The 20,904-nt window shown below is 43.8% G+C and overlaps 1 protein-coding gene across 4 annotated transcripts in view; it reads left to right on the forward strand.

Annotated features, from left to right (window-relative positions):
• Positions 1-20,904, forward strand: part of NAT10 (N-acetyltransferase 10) — a 268,591-nt gene that overhangs the window by 89,225 nt on the left and 158,462 nt on the right. For all 4 annotated transcript variants that reach the window (XM_078777865.1, XM_078777875.1, XM_078777870.1 and 1 more), the window contains exons 17-18: positions 5,202-5,318; positions 15,709-15,810. In XM_078777865.1, the coding sequence (XP_078633991.1) occupies positions 5,202-5,318; positions 15,709-15,810 (219 nt within the window). The remainder of the gene's footprint in view (positions 1-5,201; positions 5,319-15,708; positions 15,811-20,904) is intronic.

Consider the following 20,904-nt stretch of genomic DNA (forward strand, 5'->3'; position numbering starts at 1 on the left):
TGGATGAGTTGGGTAGGTTGACAAAATGCTGATTAGATTTTGGAGGTCCGGATCTAAATCCAGCCTGTCATTGGGATACAAAATGTAAACTGTTCAACCTGGCGGAGGTATGTGCTCTCCCGAGTGTCGTTATAGTTTATGTAATGCAGTGATGTTGGCGGATTTCCAGGCAGATAAAAATATGACCTAGAGCAAATGATGGAGTGAAAACGGCAGAAAGCAAGATCAGCAGAGCAGGTTTTTAGGACACTTGAAATGATGACCTCTGGCCCAATTGCAGAGTCAGAGTCGAGGATTGAAATAACTTTCTCCACCTCTCCACCTACTCTTCACTTTGTGAATACAATCATGTTATCAGGCCTTTCTGCCCCACAGTCCTCTAATTTCCCATCAAATCAAACTGAAAATCAACTTTATCACCGAATGAACCCGGTCTACAACCGCCCTTCATGGGGAGACGAGCGTCTGACCCACCTGAGTATATTCTTTATAATTATTGTGGCAAAGAATGTCTTTTTATTCTTTATTTCAAATATTTTTTGCACCATATAATATCGAGGCATTCCCCCAAAACTTCGGCTTTTCTTCAAAGTGACCAGAATAAAGTTATTTATTTATTTGTAGCGGCTCATTGGATTTGGGGTTTTTTTTTTTTCATAAGTATATTAAAATATTCTACCTTTCACTTTTCGAGATTATAGTGTTTAATTTGTTCATTATAATGGGTTTGCCTCCCCAGAAGTGCCATTCATGAAATCAAAATTTGGAACTTGTATTCTTTATTCCAGGACTTGATGTTTGATCTGTGGACTATCTGTTTAGCTTGACAGGACTATGTGCGATTCATGAAGCAAACAAATAATCATTTTCACACTTGCCTGTGCTTTATTCACCTTGAGTTGTATGGCTTGGAGGTATGTGATCATTACTGTTGAAATATGTTCTGACTGCAGTTTGTCATCTTCGTACCCCACAGTCGGGGCCTTTTCATCGTTCAGCCAGCTGTTCATTTGGAAGGGAGATTGAGCCAGCTGTTTGTTCTGCTCAAATTCACTAGTGCATGCGAATGGCACCATACAAAATTAGTAGGCTATTTGATAGCACCATAGCCAGATGCCAAATACATGCCCTGACTACATCCAGAAGGCACTTTCAGTTACGGCCAAAAATATTCGCACCCTTGCACTTTTTTAAAATAATGCACCATTTCTTCCAGAAAATTGTTGAAATTAACAAATCTTTTGGTATCCACAAATGTATTTATTTGGTTTGCAGTGGAACAAAAGAAAAGAAAAGAGCTGAAAAAATTACTAAATCTTAGCTTGTTCCACACAGAATTCCTAAAATGGCCCAGACAATATTATTGGCACCTTTTAGAAGTTGTTAGAAATAATTTGATTTCAAACAGGTGATTCTCCTTTACTTTGGAATTCAACTCACCTATGGTAAGTTGCATCTGTCTGAAATATAAAAATCATTCATTCAACCAGTTTGAATGGAGAAAAGGAGTCACTCTGCTGTTTTGTATCACTGTGTGTACCACAATGAGCATGGAGAAAGAAAGACAACCAGAGAATTGTCTGAGGAGGTCAGACTCAAGATTGTAGCCAAGCATGGACAATCTCAAGGCTACAAGTCTATCTCCAGAGACGTTGATGTTTCTGTGTCCACCATACGCATTGTTATCAGGAAGTTTAAGGCCCATGACACTGTAGCCATCCTCCCTGGATGTGGCCACAAGAGAAAACGTGATCGTAGATTGCAGCAAAGGATTGTTTGAATGGTGGAGAAAGCGCCTCGATCAACTGCCAAACCGATTCAAGCTGACCTTCAGACACGAGGTACGACGGTTTCAACTCGCATCAACCGTCGCCAACTCAATTAAAGGGGGTTCCACGGTAGCAGACTCAAGAGGACCCCACTGCTGAGAGTGGGGACATAAAGCCCGACTGGCGTTTGCCAAAATCCTTTTGTGGACAGATGAGACCAAATTTGAGCTTTTTAAAGCACATCATGTCTATGTTTACAGAAAACAAAATAAAGCCTTCAAAGAAAAGAACACCTTCCCTACAGTCAAACATGGAGGAGGTTCAGTGATGTGTTGGGGTTGCTGTGCTACCTCTGGCACTGGGTGCCTTGAATGTGTGCACGGCATCATGAAATCAGGAGATTACCAAGGCATTTTGGAGCGCAATGTTAATCCCAGTGTCAAAGCTGGGTCTCGGTCGAAGGTCATGGGTCTTGCAGCAGGACAATCACCACAAACACACTTCAGAAAGCACCCATGAATGTTTCAAGACAAAATGCTGGACTGTTCTGAAGTGGCCAGCAATGAGTCCAGATGTAAATCCCATTGAACACCTGTGGGGAGATCTGAAAACAGCAGTTGGGAGAAGGCACCCTTCAAATCTGGGAGAACTGGAAGAGTGCCCAAGAATGCCCAAAATCTGCCCAAGAGGAGTGGGCCAAACTGCCAGTAGAGAGGTGTAGGCAGCTTATTCATGACTATAGGAAGCGCTTGACTGCAGTTATTTTGTCCAAAAGCCGTTCTGCCAAATATTACGTCTAGGGTGTCAATAATTTTGTCAATGCAATTTCTTTTTATTTTCTGATTTTAAAGGATATTTTAAGTTCTGAATCAAAAACAAAGGTTCTGTAATATTAACAGTGAAATAAAGAATTGTGGAGACCAAATACTTTTGTCAATTTCAACTTTTTTTGGAGAAAATTGTGAGTTGTGTGAAAAAAGTGCAAGGGTGCCAATATTTTTGGCCACGACTGTATGTACTCGTAGTGCGCTCATTGTCATGCATTGTGAGGTCATAATGAGTGATATGATAGAAAAATCCATCATAATAATCATGATATCCTTTCTATTACCTTGGGTTTTCATTGAATGAAAATATTGCCTGGTAGACCAACACAGATTCAATGGAGGCCAGTAAAAAATGAAAAAACGTGCTCCATTCAAGTTTGACTGGTGCCATCTCTATCGCATCTAATGGGCATGTTTCATGAACATTTCGCCACTCCAATGTTTTATCGATAAAGTAGGACTGACCGATGCATCATAAAAGGAAAGTTGTAATTCCTGTGCACCGCAGACTCACAGATTGTACTGGTAATGTTCATTGGGAAGGGGGAAGCATTTGGCTTCCAAGAAAACTAATGAGAATGAGGGAAGGTCCGAAACCTAGGATTCACCACATCCCATTGATATTCCTTCCACGTTTCCCATATTACATGCAAGAGTTTTCTGCTCAACAGGCATCCCCGCATGTGTGGCCAAGTCTGTCTGTTTTGTACTTTTTTTTTTTTTTCTTGCCTCATAACCATCAAAAAATAAAAAGGCAAAGTAAGGAAATGAAGCCATTCATTGTGTTCCAATTTTGTTTGAAAGGAACACGTGATGCATGTTAGTTGGTGTACGTTTGTTTTGCTGTAATATAATGTTATTTCATTCATCACATGAATAATCGCCTGTGATTTACACATACCTCATTGTATGGCATGCTTAAGGATGTATTTCTGCAGCATATTTTGTGTGCCGGTAGGACTGCCATCCGCCTCCACTCCTCTGCCATCCACTGCTATCAATTTCTGTCCTCGCACATCGATACGTCTGGGCGATCATTGCTCGAATTTTTACTGACTGATTTAATGCACTCTGTAATATTCCTCATTTACCTTTCACAACCTACATTGCACACGTCGGCTCAGCAAGACTCGTAACCTTCACCACATGCAGCATCAATGTTTAACTCTGCCACCCCTTGACGGTTGGCGTGCAAAAAGGAATCGGACTCTCCCTCACCCCCATTCCCCCAAAGTGTCTGAAAGAAAATGAATGAGCTTGTACATACTAGGGCATGCCCGTACTATATATATATCTAAAATTATATCCCCCCCCTCTATTTACATGAAATGGTTTGGTCCAAAGCGAACGGCTTGCGAGTACGGTGACAATCCCCCCCCTCTATTTACATGAAATGGTTTGGTCCAAAGCGAACGGCTTGCGAGTACGGTGACAATCCCCCCCCCCCTCTATTTACATGAAATGGTTTGGTCCAAAGCGAACAGCTTGCGGAGTTTGGTAAAGAAATCGCCATAGCGTGCACAAACGCGCAGGAAAGCGAAAGAATCGCAAATTAGTTTTAATTAGTTTTAAAACATAGTTTAACGCCAACATAGTTTGCCAACGTGAAATAAATGAATACGCTCTCAAATGTGCCGTCCGAGGCAGAGTCTGTTCGCCACGTTCGGCACACGTGATAGCTCGCTGCTCTCTGATTGGTTGAATCGTTTTTTGGACATAGCTCGGTAACTACTTCTCCGATTAATATGAAACCTTGAAAAGGCACATCCTCAGGTCCCCAGCAATATACCTGGCAAGTTTCAAGTATATCGGACCCGTGGTTGTCGAGAAACAGCGGTCACAGACAAACACACACACAGAGATTACTGGAATTATAGATAGATATCACATTGAGACATCGTCATTGTTTTTGTGCAGAAGTTCAAGGACAGAGGGAGACGATGCATAAATCAGCACATTGTGTGGGATTTGAAATTTGAGCGTCAGCATTAATTAAGTGCTGTGATAGGAGTGTGCGAAGGATTAATTATTAGAGTTCCAAATCTCAATTTGATGTCATACTTCATTCTCATAAACCATGGATAGGTAGATCCTTTACATTGCTGGGTATAGTTACATATTGTTCCTCTTGCTCCTTTAATGGAGGGGCCTCTCACTGATAAAACTAATGTTTATTACTTGCTCATTGTGTTCCATTGCAGGCCTGTATTGTTTTTTCCTGCTCTGGCAGGATGCTGAATATCTGAGCATATTTGGCTTCTATAGTTTGGTCACACTATGGCTGATGCAGTGGAGTGTCTGACAGTTTATCCTTTTGTCGATTCACGAATCTTTGTTGGTTGTAGATATTACCAAGTCACCCCTTCTATCATTCTGGGGGAATTAAGGATGGGTTATTATTCACTAGTTAAAAGTTAATATAAATTGGTGCAAATTCATTTGAATAAAATTGTGTAAACTGTATTTAGAGGTTAGCAACTGTTATTTATTTATTTATTTGTTTGTTTGTTTTTACTATCCCAAACCCCTCCCACAAAAACCACCCCTGCAACAATTGTGATGGGGAAAGTTTTCCTTTGCTCTGTTTCCCCTTTCTGTCTCGCAGAACTCTCCGAATGATCTGCAAATGATCTCTGATGCTCCAGCCCATCATTTGTTCTGCTTGCTGCCTCCAGTAACAGCAACACAGAACTCATTGCCTGAAGTTTTGGCAGTTATTCAGGTACTCGAGAAAGGGAACAAAGGTCGTCAGCAGCTTGGGTCTTGGGACAACTGGCACTCGCATGCACAACAAAACGTCATCACAATGAGAGATACACTGCTAGATACCATTTTGTGCTTCGCACTATCTTTTCTCTGAACATGCAATTTGTCTGTCTCACCAGTGTTTGAGTTGTGAGATGGTAGGTTATTTGATGGCTAATAGCCTTGTTCAGGCTAACTTGGCTAACAGCCAAGTACTCCACTAAACAGGTTGAAGGTTATTTGATGGACTGTGCAGGCATGATGGATATAGCGTTATAAAAGAAACAGGAAGGTATTTGTTGGAGTGATGATTATCCATAAATCTCTAACATTACTTTAACGCAGTAAAACAAAAACCCAAAAAACACCTTTTCTTTGGTCTTGCATGAAATGTGGACGAAAGCACTTCATAAACGGATGGAATTGTGCCACGATTCATGGAATTTCATTTTGAAATTTGTATTTGAAAAGCAACCTTGGAAAAGAAAATTGGTTTGAAGTTTGAAGGGAAATGGGCACAGGGTTTGAAGCCTCGCTCCAACGCCAAGTGTTGTTCGTGGTGGAAAAAGCACATAATATATCAAGGGAAATGTAATTTAATTTTTAGAATACTCGGGGTTCAAAGGTTCCCAAATGCTTTTACTCAACGGTGGTAATGAACAGGAATGAACAGGAATAATGTTTCCTTGCATGTATGCTTTCTCTTCCCAGGTGGAATGGTTCCTTTTAGGCTTAACCTTGATTTCAGTTTTGTACATTTGTGAGATTTGACTGCTCATGCACAGCAGTCGTTTTTCTTTTGCATACAGATTTAGGCTCATGAATGAATGAATGAATGATCGTTTTAAGGCTATTTTCCCCGCTAGAGCGGAGGTTAGCCTTGCAGGCCCCATGCCAATTATGGTTCCCTGTTTGAGGCAATGTTTTTATGGCCGGATGCCCTTCCTGACGCCAACCCTTTCTCGCCTCTTACGATGCGCAGGGATACGGTGTACCTATTCTAAACCGGGGTACACACCGGGATCATTCATCCCAGCAAGCTGGTACTCAATTTGCCGACCTCGGAAGGATGACAGGCTGAGTCAACCCCCCTGGTGTTAAATTAGCGATCGACCGGGATTCGAACCCAGGATCCTAGGATCCCAAGCCAGCACCCTAACCGCTAAGCCAACACCAGGCTTATGGAAGCTTATGGAAGATTTAGGCTCATGGAAGAGCTATAACGCTGAACGGATCAGTATGCAACACAACAAAAGCAACAGCAGAGAGAGTGGATGAAACATCAGCAGCAGAGTTGAAGGCCAATATAGAGGGAGACTTGGACAAACAATGGTGTGGGGAGAAGTCAGGGGTAGGAAAGGATGCATGGGGTGGACACGACATTGACTTCAAATTTGAATAGGATTTTCATGTCAGCGAACTGGATTCAACCACCTACTATTTTTGAGATCAACATAGGCCAAAACATAGGTCAACATAGGCCAAAAGGTCAACAACCATTTCAAGTTTCTAAAATCCTCAATTTTCATCAGATTGACTTGAAATTTGAAGAGGATTAACATATCGGCTAACTGAATTCAACCACCAACAATTTTTGAGATCAGCGTAGGCCAAAAGGTCAACATAAGCCAAAGGTCAACCACTTTTTTTTCAAATTTCTAAAATCCTCAATTTTAATCCGATTGACTTGAAATTTGAATTGGATTTTCCTTTAAGCTAACTGAATTCAACCACCAACTATTTTTGAGGTCAAAAGGATGCTATCCTGAGTGCCATTATACTTTGTTCTGTTTTGCCATGTGTTGCTCTATGAGTGATTTTTTCATCTTTTTCATCTTTTTTTTTTTTTTTTTTTTTGTATACAAGATCGAGGCTCGTGAAAGAGCGAACATTAATCACACAGAAAGACAAACCGACACATAAAACATATAACATCGGGAGCGGTAGACAAGATGGGGAGAGAGGGGGAAGGACACAAACACAACATTTGAGAGCAGGGACCGAGAGACATGGAGACATCGAGAGATCTGAGAGAGGGCGAAGGCTTTGGGGGGGGGGGCATGGGAAGGGGGCGGTGGGAGAGGTATAAAACATATGGACACTGCCAGGACTTCCAGGAAAGAAGTTGGAATTTCAAACAAGGTGGATCTGGGGTGAATTAGCGGGGGTAGAAAAGATCAAGGTTTTGGATGGGGGAAGATAAGAGATGGTGGTGAACAGCTGTTTTAAAGACCTGGAGGGAGGAGTGGGATTGAAGGGAGTGAGGGAGTTTGTTCCAGAGGCGGGAGAAAAGAGGAATGAAAGAGTGAAGGTGAGCAGAGAGCCGAGATTTCGGCAGTTTAACCATCAGAGGGTTGCTGGCAGATCTTGTGCGACCTGTAGGAATATTTGGGGGACAGAGCACAGAGAGAGCTGGGGGTGCAAGGCCGGAGAGGAGTCGGTAGAAGACAGAAAGACCACCTACCTGCCTGCGGTGAGTGAGTGAAAGGCCCTCAGAGATAGCTTCATCGCGGGAGATTCCAATAATTCTGAAAGCTTTGGTTTCAACAGCGTGAAGCCGAGCTAGGTGTGAGGCAGGAGCACCGGCCCATAGGGGAGAACAGTATTCCATTGAGCTGCGGATGAAAGCCTTGTATGTGGTGAGGAGCTCAGGTGTGCCGAGGAAGGACTTCGCACGACGGAGGATGCCCAGTCGGCGACTGGCTTTGGAGGCCAGCTTGGAAATGTGGTTTTCCCAAGAAAGATCATGGCAGATAGTGAGACCCAAAATCTTGAGCGACAGAACTTCTTGGAGAGGATTGTTGAGAAAGTAGATGGGAGGGTTGTCCAGTCGATCTTTTCGGAGAGACATAGTAAGAGTGTGAGATTTGTCAGGATTGAAAGACATGTTCCACTTGTTTGACCAGTCTGTGATTTTGTCCAGGTCTTCAGAGAGTGAGGAGGCAGCAGACTGCCGATCTGAGGGAAGAGGAATGGAGCGGCAGAGAGTGGAGTCATCAGCAAAGAGATAGAGAGGATTTTCGAGAGAGTCAGAGAGATCATTGATGAAGACCAGAAAAAGCACGGGGCCCAGAACACTGCCTTGGGGAACTCCAGCCTGAACAGGAAGAGGAGATGAGAGAAACCCATTCAGGGCCACACGTTGACGACGACTAGAGAGGAAGTCCGCCAGCCATGCGTGGAGATTTCCATGGATACCAAAGGAGGAGAGTTTGGTGAGCAGAGCGGGGTGCCAGACCGTGTCGAAGGCACGTGATATGTCGAGGGAGACAGCTCTAATTTCCTGTTTGGCATTGAGGACCTCCATCCATTGTTGAGACAGCAGAAGCAGCATGTCCAGAGTAGAGTGACCTGGTCTGAAACCAAATTGATGATCAGAGATCAAGCCATTGGAGAAGAGGAAAGATTTCATATCCGAAGCAATGATGGATTCCATGACTTTGCTGATAATTGGGAGAAGGCTGATTGGTCTGTAGTTGCTAGGATCTGTTTTTGCACCTTTTTTGTGCAAAGCGGTGATGTTGGCTGATTTCCAAGCAGATGGCAGTTGACCTTGAGCAAAAGAGAGGGTGAAGAGAACAGAGAGAGGGTGAGATAGAGCAGCAGAGCAGGATTTTAGGACCCGTGGGCTGATGCCGTCAGGTCCAGTTGCAGAATCAGAGTCGAGGGTTGACAGAAACTTTTCCACCTTGTCAGGAGGAAAGGACACGGAGTCCAGGAGCAGCAGGGTACGACTGGGAATGGTGGGTACAGAGAGGGATGGGTTTGGGACACAAGATTTAGAGGCAAACACAGAGTTGAGGCATTCAGCTTTTTCACGTGCGGAGTCAGCTGTGTAGCCGTTTGAGGTAAGGGAGGGGATGGAGGGGGAACAAACACCAGAAATGGATTTGACCAGACGCCACCAGGATTTGGAAGAGGGAGACAGATAAGAGAGTTCGGTCTTGAGAACGGTGAGATATTGTTTCCTGGCTCTCCTGAGGGTGGACACACACTTGTTTCGGGCTTTGTGAAAGGAAATGAGATTTCCTTCCGTTGGATTTGCTTTCCAGGAGACGAAGGCAAGTTGTTTCTGGGCAACAGCCTCACCACAAGATTCCGTGTACCATGGACGGGAGGAAGGGTATGACAACTGAAGACGAGATGGGATAAATCTGTGCATGAGAGAGAGCAATTTACTTTGGAAGAATTCCCAGGATGAGTTGATGTCAGAGGTGGTAGAGATGGGAGACCAGTCCAGATGATTGATGGCTGCTTGAAGACCGTGCCAGTTGGCCTGAGTGAAATGCCAGACTCGTCGACGCTGAGCAGGCTCCCTGAGGATGGTCAGAGAGATGTCCACTTTAACAAGGACATGATCAGATGATCCGATCGGAGCAGAAGAAGAGCAGCAGACATTTTCAGGGAAGTTAGTCATAACCAAGTCCAGAAGAGAAGATGTTCCGTTGACTGAGATCCGGGTCGGGAAATTGACAGATTGTGTCAGTCCCAGTGAGTCGCAGAAGTCCTTTGCTGAAGAGCCATGGCTGGTGAGAGAGGTACCCACACCCAGCCAACTGGCATGGTGACAATTGAAATCACCACATATGAGGAAGAGAGAGTTGGGATGAGTAGATAGAAGTTGGTCCATATCATCAGACAGCGAGATGTAGATGGAGTCATCACTGTTTGGTGGACGGTACAACACACATATGAACAAGAGGTGGGAGCGAAGGGGAAGCCGTAGCCAGAGGTATTCCTGGGGGTGAGGTGGAGAGAGTGCAGTGCAGGGCGAGTGAGGAAGAGAGTTTTTGATAAAGATAGCAACCCCGCCTCCAGGACGAGGCTCAGGTCTATCATACCGGAGGAGGGAGTAGCCCGGGAGAGATACTATGGAATCAGTGACATCATAAAGGAGGAAAGTTTCTGTTAAGCAGATCACGTCTGGTTTGACAGAAGCAACCTGTATGGAGAGATCAGTTAAGTTTGAACGAAGGCCCCGGATGTTTGAGGTCCATACCGTTAATGAAGAGGAAGGGGGAGCATCAGATACAGAACAGGGGGGAGGAGGGGTAGGGTAAGATGTGGAAGAGGTGGAAGAGATAGGGAGAGCTGTTGAAGGTGTGTCAGAGATTTCAGAATAGCTCGGAGAAAGGGAAGGATGGGGCGGACAAAAGGTTTGATGCTGATTGGGTGAGCCACAATGAGGTGTTATTTGAGGAGGGGGAAGAGCGAGGCAGAAGGTTGGGGGAGATGGAGGTGAGAGTTTGAAGGGGGAAGAAGCGGGGAGGACGCTTTGAGGAGGGGGAGTGAGAGGGGGGAAATTGAGAAGCAATGAGGGTGGGGAGATTTGAAGGGGAGGGGTGAGGGGGGAGTTTGGGAGGGAAGGGACAAGGGGAGGGATTTGAAAGGGATGGGATATGGGGGAGATTTGGAGGGGAGGGGTGAGGCAGGAGTCTAGGAGGGGAGGGGCGAGGGGGCGTCTTGGCGGGGAGGGGTGAGGGGGTAGTTTAGGAGGGAGGGGGCAAGGGGGGAGATTTGAAAGGGATGGGTGATGGGGAAGATTTGGAGGGGAGGGGTGATGGGGAAGATTTGGAGGGGAGGGGTTATGGGGAAGATCTGGAGGGGAGGGGTGAGATTGGATTTTTGAAAGTGTACGATTTATGGGAAACGAACATTTATTGCAAAATGAGTTTCTTGTGACCTTCGAGTTAAAAATACGTTTAAGGACGCTGGATGGAGGATGGAGTGCAGGAGAGTTTAGGGAATGTAGAAAAAAGGCACTATAGGAGATGGATATTTTTTTGGGGATGAATTGATTTGGTGAGCAAGTCGAAAGCAGCCTTTTAAAGAAGAAGAATAAAAAGGTGTTATAAAATATGACGGAATACATAACTTGAGGGGAAAGTGTAAACATTGAAGGTTAATGAGTGAAAACTATCTGGGGGAAATGGGGGAGAAACACGTGGTCGAAGAACGAACGAACGAATAAGAATGAATAAACGAATGAGAACAGAGAAGGAAATGTTTTTTTTTTTTTTTTTTTTTTTTTTTTTTTTTTTTGAGTTGAGATTTACACAAGGAAGTAGGCTATGGGTGAAAAGCCTGGGAATACAGAGAACGAAAGTTATTGGATCACAAACGACGGACCGCTGAGAGAAAAACAAAGCCTCAAGGTTGTACAGTGCACACTGTACAAGGCCTCAAGACACGACACGGCAAAGAGACGATCAATTTATGAAAGATAAACACCGAGAAACAACCAAAGTTGCACACAATAACTTCACACACCGAAAGATAAATACAGTTTCGACAAAATACAATTGTGAACAGACTTAACTTCGAAAAACGTGGAGACCGTGTGGAGCTTCGAAAATCCCTCCCACCGTCTCCGAGATCTCGCGAGATCCATCTTTTTCTTTTTTTTTTTTTTTTTTTTTTTTTTTTTTTTTTTTTGTATACAATATCGAGGCTCGTGAAAGAGCGAACATTAATCACATGAACACACAGAAAGACAAACCGACACATAAAACATATAACATAGGGAGCGGTAGACAAGATGGGGAGAGAGGGGGAAGGACACAAACACAACATTTGAGAGCAGGGACCGAGAGACATGGAGACATCGAGAGATCTGAGAGAGGGCGAGGGCTTTGGGGGGGGGGGGCGTGGGAAGGGGGCAGTGGGAGAGGTATAAAACATATGGACACTGCCAGGACTTCCAGGAAAGAAGTTGGAATTTCAAACAAGGTGGATCTGGGGTGAATTAGCGGGGGTAGAAAAGATCAAGGTTTTGGATGGGGGAAGATAAGAGATGGTGGTGAACAGCTGTTTTAAAGACCTGGAGGGAGGAGTGGGATTGAAGGGAGTGAGGGAGTTTGTTCCAGAGGCGGGAGAAAAGAGGAATGAAAGAGTGAAGGTGAGCGGAGAGCCGAGATTTCGGCAGTTTAACCATCAGAGGGTTGCTGGCAGATCTTGTGCGACCTGTAGGAATATTTGGGGGACAGAGCACAGAGAGAGCTGGGGGTGCAAGGCCGGAGAGGAGTCGGTAGAAGACAGAAAGACCACCTACCTGCCTGCGGTGAGTGAGTGAAAGGCCCTCAGAGATAGCTTCATCGCGGGAGATTCCAATAATTCTGAAAGCTTTGGTTTCAACAGCGTGAAGCCGAGCTAGGTGTGAGGCAGGAGCACCGGCCCATAGGGGAGAACAGTATTCCATTGAGCTGCGGATGAAAGCCTTGTATGTGGTGAGGAGCTCAGGTGTGCCGAGGAAGGACTTCGCACGACGGAGGATGCCCAGTCGGCGACTGGCTTTGGAGGCCAGCTTGGAAATGTGGTTTTCCCAAGAAAGATCATGGCAGATAGTGAGACCCAAAATCTTGAGCGACAGAACTTCTTGGAGAGGATTGTTGAGAAAGTAGATGGGAGGGTTGTCCAGTCGATCTTTTCGGAGAGACATAGTAAGAGTGTGAGATTTGTCAGGATTGAAAGACATGTTCCACTTGTTTGACCAGTCTGTGATTTTGTCCAGGTCTTCAGAGAGTGAGGAGGCAGCAGACTGCCGATCTGAGGGAAGAGGAATGGAGCGGCAGAGAGTGGAGTCATCAGCAAAGAGATAGAGAGGATTTTCGAGAGAGTCAGAGAGATCATTGATGAAGACCAGAAAAAGCACGGGGCCCAGAACACTGCCTTGGGGAACTCCAGCCTGAACAGGAAGAGGAGATGAGAGAAACCCATTCAGGGCCACACGTTGACGACGACTAGAGAGGAAGTCCGCCAGCCATGCGTGGAGATTTCCATGGATACCAAAGGAGGAGAGTTTGGTGAGCAGAGCGGGGTGCCAGACCGTGTCGAAGGCACGTGATATGTCGAGGGAGACAGCTCTAATTTCCTGTTTGGCATTGAGGACCTCCATCCATTGTTGAGACAGCAGAAGCAGCATGTCCAGAGTAGAGTGACCTGGTCTGAAACCAAATTGATGATCAGAGATCAAGCCATTGGAGAAGAGGAAAGATTTCATATCAGAAGCAATGATGGATTCCATGACTTTGCTGATAATTGGGAGAAGGCTGATTGGTCTGTAGTTGCTAGGATCTGTTTTTGCACCTTTTTTGTGCAAAGCGGTGATGTTGGCTGATTTCCAAGCAGATGGCAGTTGACCTTGAGCAAAAGAGAGGGTGAAGAGAACAGAGAGAGGGTGAGATAGAGCAGCAGAGCAGGATTTTAGGACCCGTGGGCTGATGCCGTCGGGTCCAGTTGCAGAATCAGAGTCGAGGGTTGACAGAAACTTTTCCACCTTGTCAGGAGGAAAGGACACGGAGTCCAGGAGCAGCAGGGTACGACTGGGTATGGTGGGTACAGAGAGGGATGGGTTTGGGACACAAGATTTAGAGGCAAACACAGAGTTGAGGCATTCAGCTTTTTCACGTGCGGAGTCAGCTGTGTAGCCGTTTGAGGTAAGGGAGGGGATGGAGGGGGAACAAACACCAGAAACGGATTTGACCAGACGCCACCAGGATTTGGAAGAGGGAGACAGATAAGAGAGTTCGGTCTTGAGAACGGAGAGATATTGTTTCCTGGCTCTCCTGAGGGTGGACACACACTTGTTTCGGGCTTTGTGAAAGGAAATGAGATTTCCTTCCGTTGGATTTGCTTTCCAGGAGACGAAGGCAAGTTGTTTCTGGGCAACAGCCTCACCACAAGATTCCGTGTACCATGGACGGGAGGAAGGGTATGACAACTGAAGACGAGATGGGATAAATCTGTGCATGAGAGAGAGCAATTTACTTTGGAAGAATTCCCAGGATGAGTTGATGTCAGAGGTGGTAGAGATGGGAGACCAGTCCAGATGATTGATGGCTGCTTGAAGACCGTGCCAGTTGGCCTGAGTGAAATGCCAGACTCGTCGACGCTGAGCAGGCTCCCTGAGGATGGTCAGAGAGATGTCCACTTTAACAAGGACATGATCAGATGATCCGATCGGAGCAGAAGAAGAGCAGCAGACATTTTCAGGGAAGTTAGTCATAACCAAGTCCAGAAGAGAAGATGTTCCGTTGACTGAGATCCGGGTCGGGAAATTGACAGATTGTGTCAGTCCCAGTGAGTCGCAGAAGTCCTTTGCTGAGGAGCCATGGCTGGTGAGAGAGGTACCCACACCCAGCCAACTGGCATGATGACAGTTGAAATCACCACATATGAGGAAGAGAGAGTTGGGATGAGTAGATAGAAGTTGGTCCATATCATCAGACAGCGAGATGTAGATGGAGTCATCACTGTTTGGTGGACGGTACAACACACATATGAACAAGAGGTGGGAGCGAAGGGGAAGCCGTAGCCAGAGGTATTCCTGGGGGTGAGGTGGAGAGAGTGCAGTGCAGGGCGAGTGAGGAAGAGAGTTTTTGATAAAGATAGCAACCCCGCCTCCAGGACGAGGCTCAGGTCTAAATCTAATCACAAACCCCGCCTCCAGGACGAGGATCTTGTCTTTGTGAACAAAATATCTCAGAAAGTTGTGGACGGATTTCGACGAAATTTGGCAGAGATGTTGCGTATGTGACAAGGATGAAATGATTGGATTTTGGTGAAGATCTGGATTCGGATCCGGCTACTAGAATTTTTAAAGTGATTCTGCACCATTGGGAGATGGGGCCAAAAACGATACATAGCAGGATATCTCAAAGTTATGGACGGATTTGGACAAAACTTGGTGGACCGGTTGGGTGTCTGATAAGGACGAAATGATTAGATTTTTGTGAAGATCTGGATTCGGATCCGGCTACTAGAATGTTTTAAGCGATTCTTCACCATTGGGAGATAGGGTCAAAAACAATACATAGCAGGATATCTCAAAAAGTTGTGGATGGATTTGGACGAAATTTGGCAGAGATGTTGCGTATGTGACAAGGATGAAATGATTGGATTTTGGTGAAGATCTGAATATGGATTCGTATATGAGAATTTTTTTTAATTTTTCAAGTGATTCTTCACCATTGGGAGATAGGGCCAAAAACGATACATAGCAGGATATCTCAAAATTATGGATGGATTTGAACGAAACTTGTTGGACAGGTTGTGTGTGTGACGAGGAAGAATCGATTCGATTTTGGTGAAGATCTGAATATGGATTCGGATATGAGAATTGAGAATTCGGATATTGGGAATTCGGATTTTTAAATTTTTTTAGTGATTCTTCACCATTGAGTGATATGGCCAACCAGGCGGAGGTATGCTCTCTACTGAGTGCCATTCTAGTTTGACTCTGCATTTGCTTTAATGCCGTGCCGACCTGTCGTGTATCATTATTATTTTATCTATCCTTTGGTGTTCAAATTAAACGTAAAGGATGCTTATACTCAACTGTTTTTAAGAAACATGCCATCCCCCTTTAGGTGTGCTTGGAGGGTGATATTTCCAAACAGACCATCATGAACAGCCTCTCTCGTGGCAAACGTGCAGCTGGTGATCTTATTCCCTGGACCATCTCAGAGCAGGTATTTTCCATTTGTGAAATCCACCGAACACTTCACGGATCGCCTCGGTCTTTTCAGCATGCAACAGTAAAAGCCACGACATCTTTTATTGATAGATTTGCTTTCTGTTCCGTTTTCAAACAATGTGTCAGCAGTGATGACCCCGACAAACACGGCAGAGAACCCTGTCAAGCACACACAAGCAAGGTCACTTGCGTCACAGCTGACACTGTGCCATTCAGCATAACTATCAAGCTGTTTGGCTTTTTGCTGTTGTGCAGTACACATTGAAGGAGCTTGTTATTTTGATTCAACAAAATTACCAATTCGAGTTCAATTAAAGATAGTTATGGGGTACTTCTACTGAAAATGGGTTCAGCGGAATGAAAAGGCAAGGAGTATGTAAAATGCATTAGTTATCTGGTGAAAGGTTTAATCAAGAATATGCTGAGTAAAAGTAAATGTCCAATTATTGTCTTCACCTCCATGATTTGTTGCAGACCAATCATTTAAACTTAGAGACGAATGGATGTAGCACCAGATCCTGGGGTACTCTTTAAAATCCAGTTGAACAATAACTGCTCCACATTCATTATAATCAAAGCATCTTCGCTTTTCATAATGTTGTAAACATGTTTGGTTTTCTTTTGTCTGCAAAAGACAAGGTTTGGAGAGTAATACCGTTACTAGGAATAAACGGTAAGCAATCAGACATGCCAATATGAGTGAATGACAAATGGCTGCTTGGATCACTTATGAGAGGAAATTATACTTTAACCATAATGAAGCAAAATAAGCAGATAAACAAGAGGTAAAGACGGGAGAGGGAGGACAGCAACAAAGGATCTGGAGGAAGATGGGAAATCACATTGGCAAGAGCATCTTATGGTGTGAAGTTTGGTGTCAATGTTTACAAACCTGGGGACAATGACTTCCTGATTGGCAAGTCAGCTGGTGGTGTGAATGACTGGTTCGGTTACCAACGGTAAACTATCATATCAGGCAGAGTATAAATAATTCAAGTCACAATGGTGCAGCAGTGGTGCAGTCACAATGCACAATGCACAAATCACAATGCAGTCACAATGCACAATGCAAATGCACAATGCAAATCACAATGCAGTCACAATGCACAATGCACAAGTCACAATTTTTTTTATTTTTTTTCACAACGGTGCAGCTCAAAGTCCTGAAGATGTATCCTCGTCATGCCCCAATTTCTCATGTCAGGTGTTCAGGAGGATAAAACATAAGCCTCTTGTGCAGTGTTGTGCGTGGCTGGGATGCTACCTCACACTTGCGCAGATGTTGATTTGGTGTAGAAATAAAACGTGTTTCAACTCGTCGCCTAAATTCAGGTCAAACGCCAGTCTCGAACTTGGAAATGAAAGATTGTATCAATTATAAATAGAAGCTGGTGGCAGGGGGAAATGGTGGTAACTATTTACATTTTTAGAACTTTATGAACCCATGTCAACTGTATCTGTGGGTTTGTGCTCAAAAGCGGGTTTAGTGCTGCCAAAGCACGCTTTGTGAATCGTATTCACGCTTTGTGAACCATATTACTGGTATTGTACTACCAAAAAAAAAAAACTCGTCGTTCCTTTTGTGCAAAGGCGCATGGGGCTGCCAATGCAGTTTCATTGGCTAAGGGGCACAATCCAGGATGGGTTGTCACTGATGCAGGATACTCAAATGGCTTATTTCCAAGAGCTGGTATTCATTGTGTTGACCTCAGGGGGACAGGCTGGGTTGACTCATGTGTTAACTAATGGCTTAACAGGGGCTTGAACTCATGACCTTGAGATTGTAAGCCAACACCCGGCTTGTATTACAAAAAGAAATAGCCTCGGGTGGGCCAACAGTCCTCTCTTGAGGGTGTAGTTCATGGAGCCCCCCCTGAAACTCCCGATCAGAAATTGAAAAATCTAAGATTGAGCGATCCTGCAGACCATCGAGTGAGTAGAAGGGCTGTATCAGATTTATAGGGCTATCTGTTGGTAAACAAGCATTCTGAGTATTGCGCTGCAATACATGTCCCCTACCGGCAGTCTGTCGCCCGGAAAACTGTTGGGGAAATTACTAAAGTTCAAAGTGCCATAACTTTGTCAAAAATGATCGAAACGTCGTGAAGTTCGAACTTGATCTGTAACTTATCAGGAGGAAACCATGTACCAAGTTTGAAATCATTAGCGTTAAGAGTTTAGAAAAAAAATCCGGAAAACTGTTCGTTGCGTGACGGACGGACGGACGGACGGACGGACGGATGGATTGACGGACAGACGGAGGGACGGAGTGCAAACCTATAGTCCCCTCCGGTGTACACCGGAAGGGGACTAATAAGGGACAAGTACGGATCCAAAGTTTCAGGAGGTAACTCCCCCTGGGAGCCTCCATTATCCGAACTCGAAAAGTCAAAGTCTGAGCGATTATGCAGGCTATCGAGTAGAAGGGCTGTATCAGGTTTCATGTGTATTATTCGTCCCCTACCGGTGTACACTGGAGGGGACTGTAGGTTTGCACTCTGTCCCTCCGTCTGTCAGTCTGTCAGTCCATCACTCAAAGAACAGTTTTCCGGACTTTTCTTCTAAACTCTTAATGCTAATGATTTCAAACTTGGTACATGGTTTCGTCATGAGAAGTTACAGATCAAGTTTGAACTTCACGACGTTTCGATCATTTTTAACAAAGTTATGGTACTTTGAACTTTGGTAATTTCCCCAACAGTTTTCTGGACTGTAATTTGGAGTGCAGTAAGTCAAAGCTGTTAATATTCCTTGTTTTAACTCCAATTTACATTCTGTTTCCACTTTTAGTGAAAAGTAGGGGTCTGTGCAACCATTCATAAACTTTATTTAGTGCAAATTGGATAATTTTTAGCCGAGTTACCTCAGACCGTGAGTTGGTAATTATATAATTCACACATTGTGCAATATGTGCAGGCTGCTCCGCGGAGCGACCTTGCGGGCTTATTTTAACTCCAATTTACATTCTGTTTCCACTTTTAGTGAGAAGTAGGGGTCTGTGCAACCATTCATGAACTTTATTTGGTGCAAATTGGATAATGTTTAGCCGAGTTACCTCAGACCGTGAGTTGGTAATTATATAATTCACACATAGTGCAATACGTGCAGGCTGCTCCACGGAGCGACCTCGCGGGCTTATTTTAACTCAGATTTACATTCTTTTTCCCCCTTTTCATGAGAAGTAGGGGTCTGTGCAACCATTCATGAACTTTTTTGACAAAGTTATGGCACTTTGAACTTTGGTAATTTCCCCAACAGTTTTCCGGATGACAGACTGCCGGTAGGGGACATGTATTGCAGCGCAATACTCAGAATGCTTGTTATTAGTCCCCTACCGGTGTACACCGGATGGGACTCTAGGTTTGCCTCTGTCCCTCCGTCTGTCAGTCCGTCATGCAAAGAACAGCTTTCCGAAATTTTTTCCTAAACTCTGAATGCTAATAATTTCAAACTTGGTACATGGTTTCCTCATGATAAGTTACAGATCAAGTTCGAACTTCATGACATTTCAATCATTTTTGACAAAGTTATGGCACTTTGAACTTTGGTAATTTCCCCAACAGTTTTCCGGACTATAATTTGGAGTGCGGTAAGGCAAAGCTGTTAATATTCCTTGTGTACAATATCCTGTAATCGTGGACTGTTCTTTAAAATGCTTTCCGAGAATAAGCAGCTAGTCAAAAACGTTTTCACTGAATTTTGCTTCCATTAACACAATTCTTCATATTAGGCAAGAATACATTGAATTCACATAGTTTACCAATAAATCAACAACACATCTAGGGAGGTTGGAGTGTCACTTTACCATATGCTTCTGTGCGTATAAACTGCGTGAATACTTCTTTAAATATGTATCTGATACTCTGCCCTCTTAACAGTATATACAGTACGCGTCAGAAGTAACCTAGCTTCCACGGTCCGTGGATAACCCAGTCAGGATAACCTGGTCTCACATCATCCGTGCCCACATTCAACCGTGCATAAATTTGCATATTTAATGAGGTTTGTCTGTTCCCCAACAGTTTTCCGGACGACAGACTGCCGGTAGGGGACATGTATTGCAGCGCAATACTCAGAATGCTTGTTATTATTATTATTATTATTATTATTATTATTATTATTCCCAGATTCTGGGGCGTAATGGATAAAGTGTCCACTTTAAGTTTGGAAGGTCTGCGGTTTGAACCTGCCTCCAACCGAGTCGTACCATATACAGATACATGTATGTATGTATATATATATATATATATATATATATATATATATATATATATATATATATATATATATATATATATATATATATATATATATATATATATATATATATATATATATATATATATATATACAGTCATCCCTCGTTTATCGCAGGGGTTACGTTCCAGAACCCCCCGCGATAGGTGAAAATCCACGAAGTAGAAACCATATATTTATTTTATTATTTTAATATATTTTAAGCCTTTAAAAACCCTCCCCATACTCTTATAAACCTTTCCCACGCTCTTATGAACCCTTTCGACACTCTTAAACACACTTTTGAGACCCATCCTTAGTCCTTACGTATTAGAAAAATATTTGTACGTGTATATATAGCTGTACAGTACATTGATGCAAGTTCTTTTATAATTGCAATTAATTAACAAACAAACATACACATATGATCATGGAACTACACAAGTACAGTACAACAAAGTATTTACATTGATGCAAATTGTGTTTTTGAAAGCAAAAGGCAATAATTGACAAAAGTGCCTTTCATCAAACCTGAGGCCTAAGCATACAGAAGTCTTCATGAGCTATTCAAAATAGAGATGATGATTAATTTTGAAAATTAATAAGAAATTCATTAGCTTCCTCTTGCATATGCAGCAGCTTCCTGATGGTTAATTTGTAGGAAGCAGTGGGGGGTGGAGAGGAGGTGAGGAGGGTGGTTATTCCTGATCTGATGCAGTGATGAAGCAGATATCTCATCTGTATCAAAAGGTAATGACCGAAAAATCCCATCCTCCACAACCTCGGTCATTCATGTTACTCAGTGACTTAATTTAATTGCAGCTTCAGACAACATCATCGAAATCGTCATCAT

This window comes from Myxine glutinosa, chromosome 1, assembly GCF_964187855.1.
Source record: "Myxine glutinosa chromosome 1, kmMyxGlut1.1, whole genome shotgun sequence".
Classification (NCBI taxonomy): Eukaryota; Metazoa; Chordata; class Myxini; order Myxiniformes; family Myxinidae; genus Myxine; species Myxine glutinosa.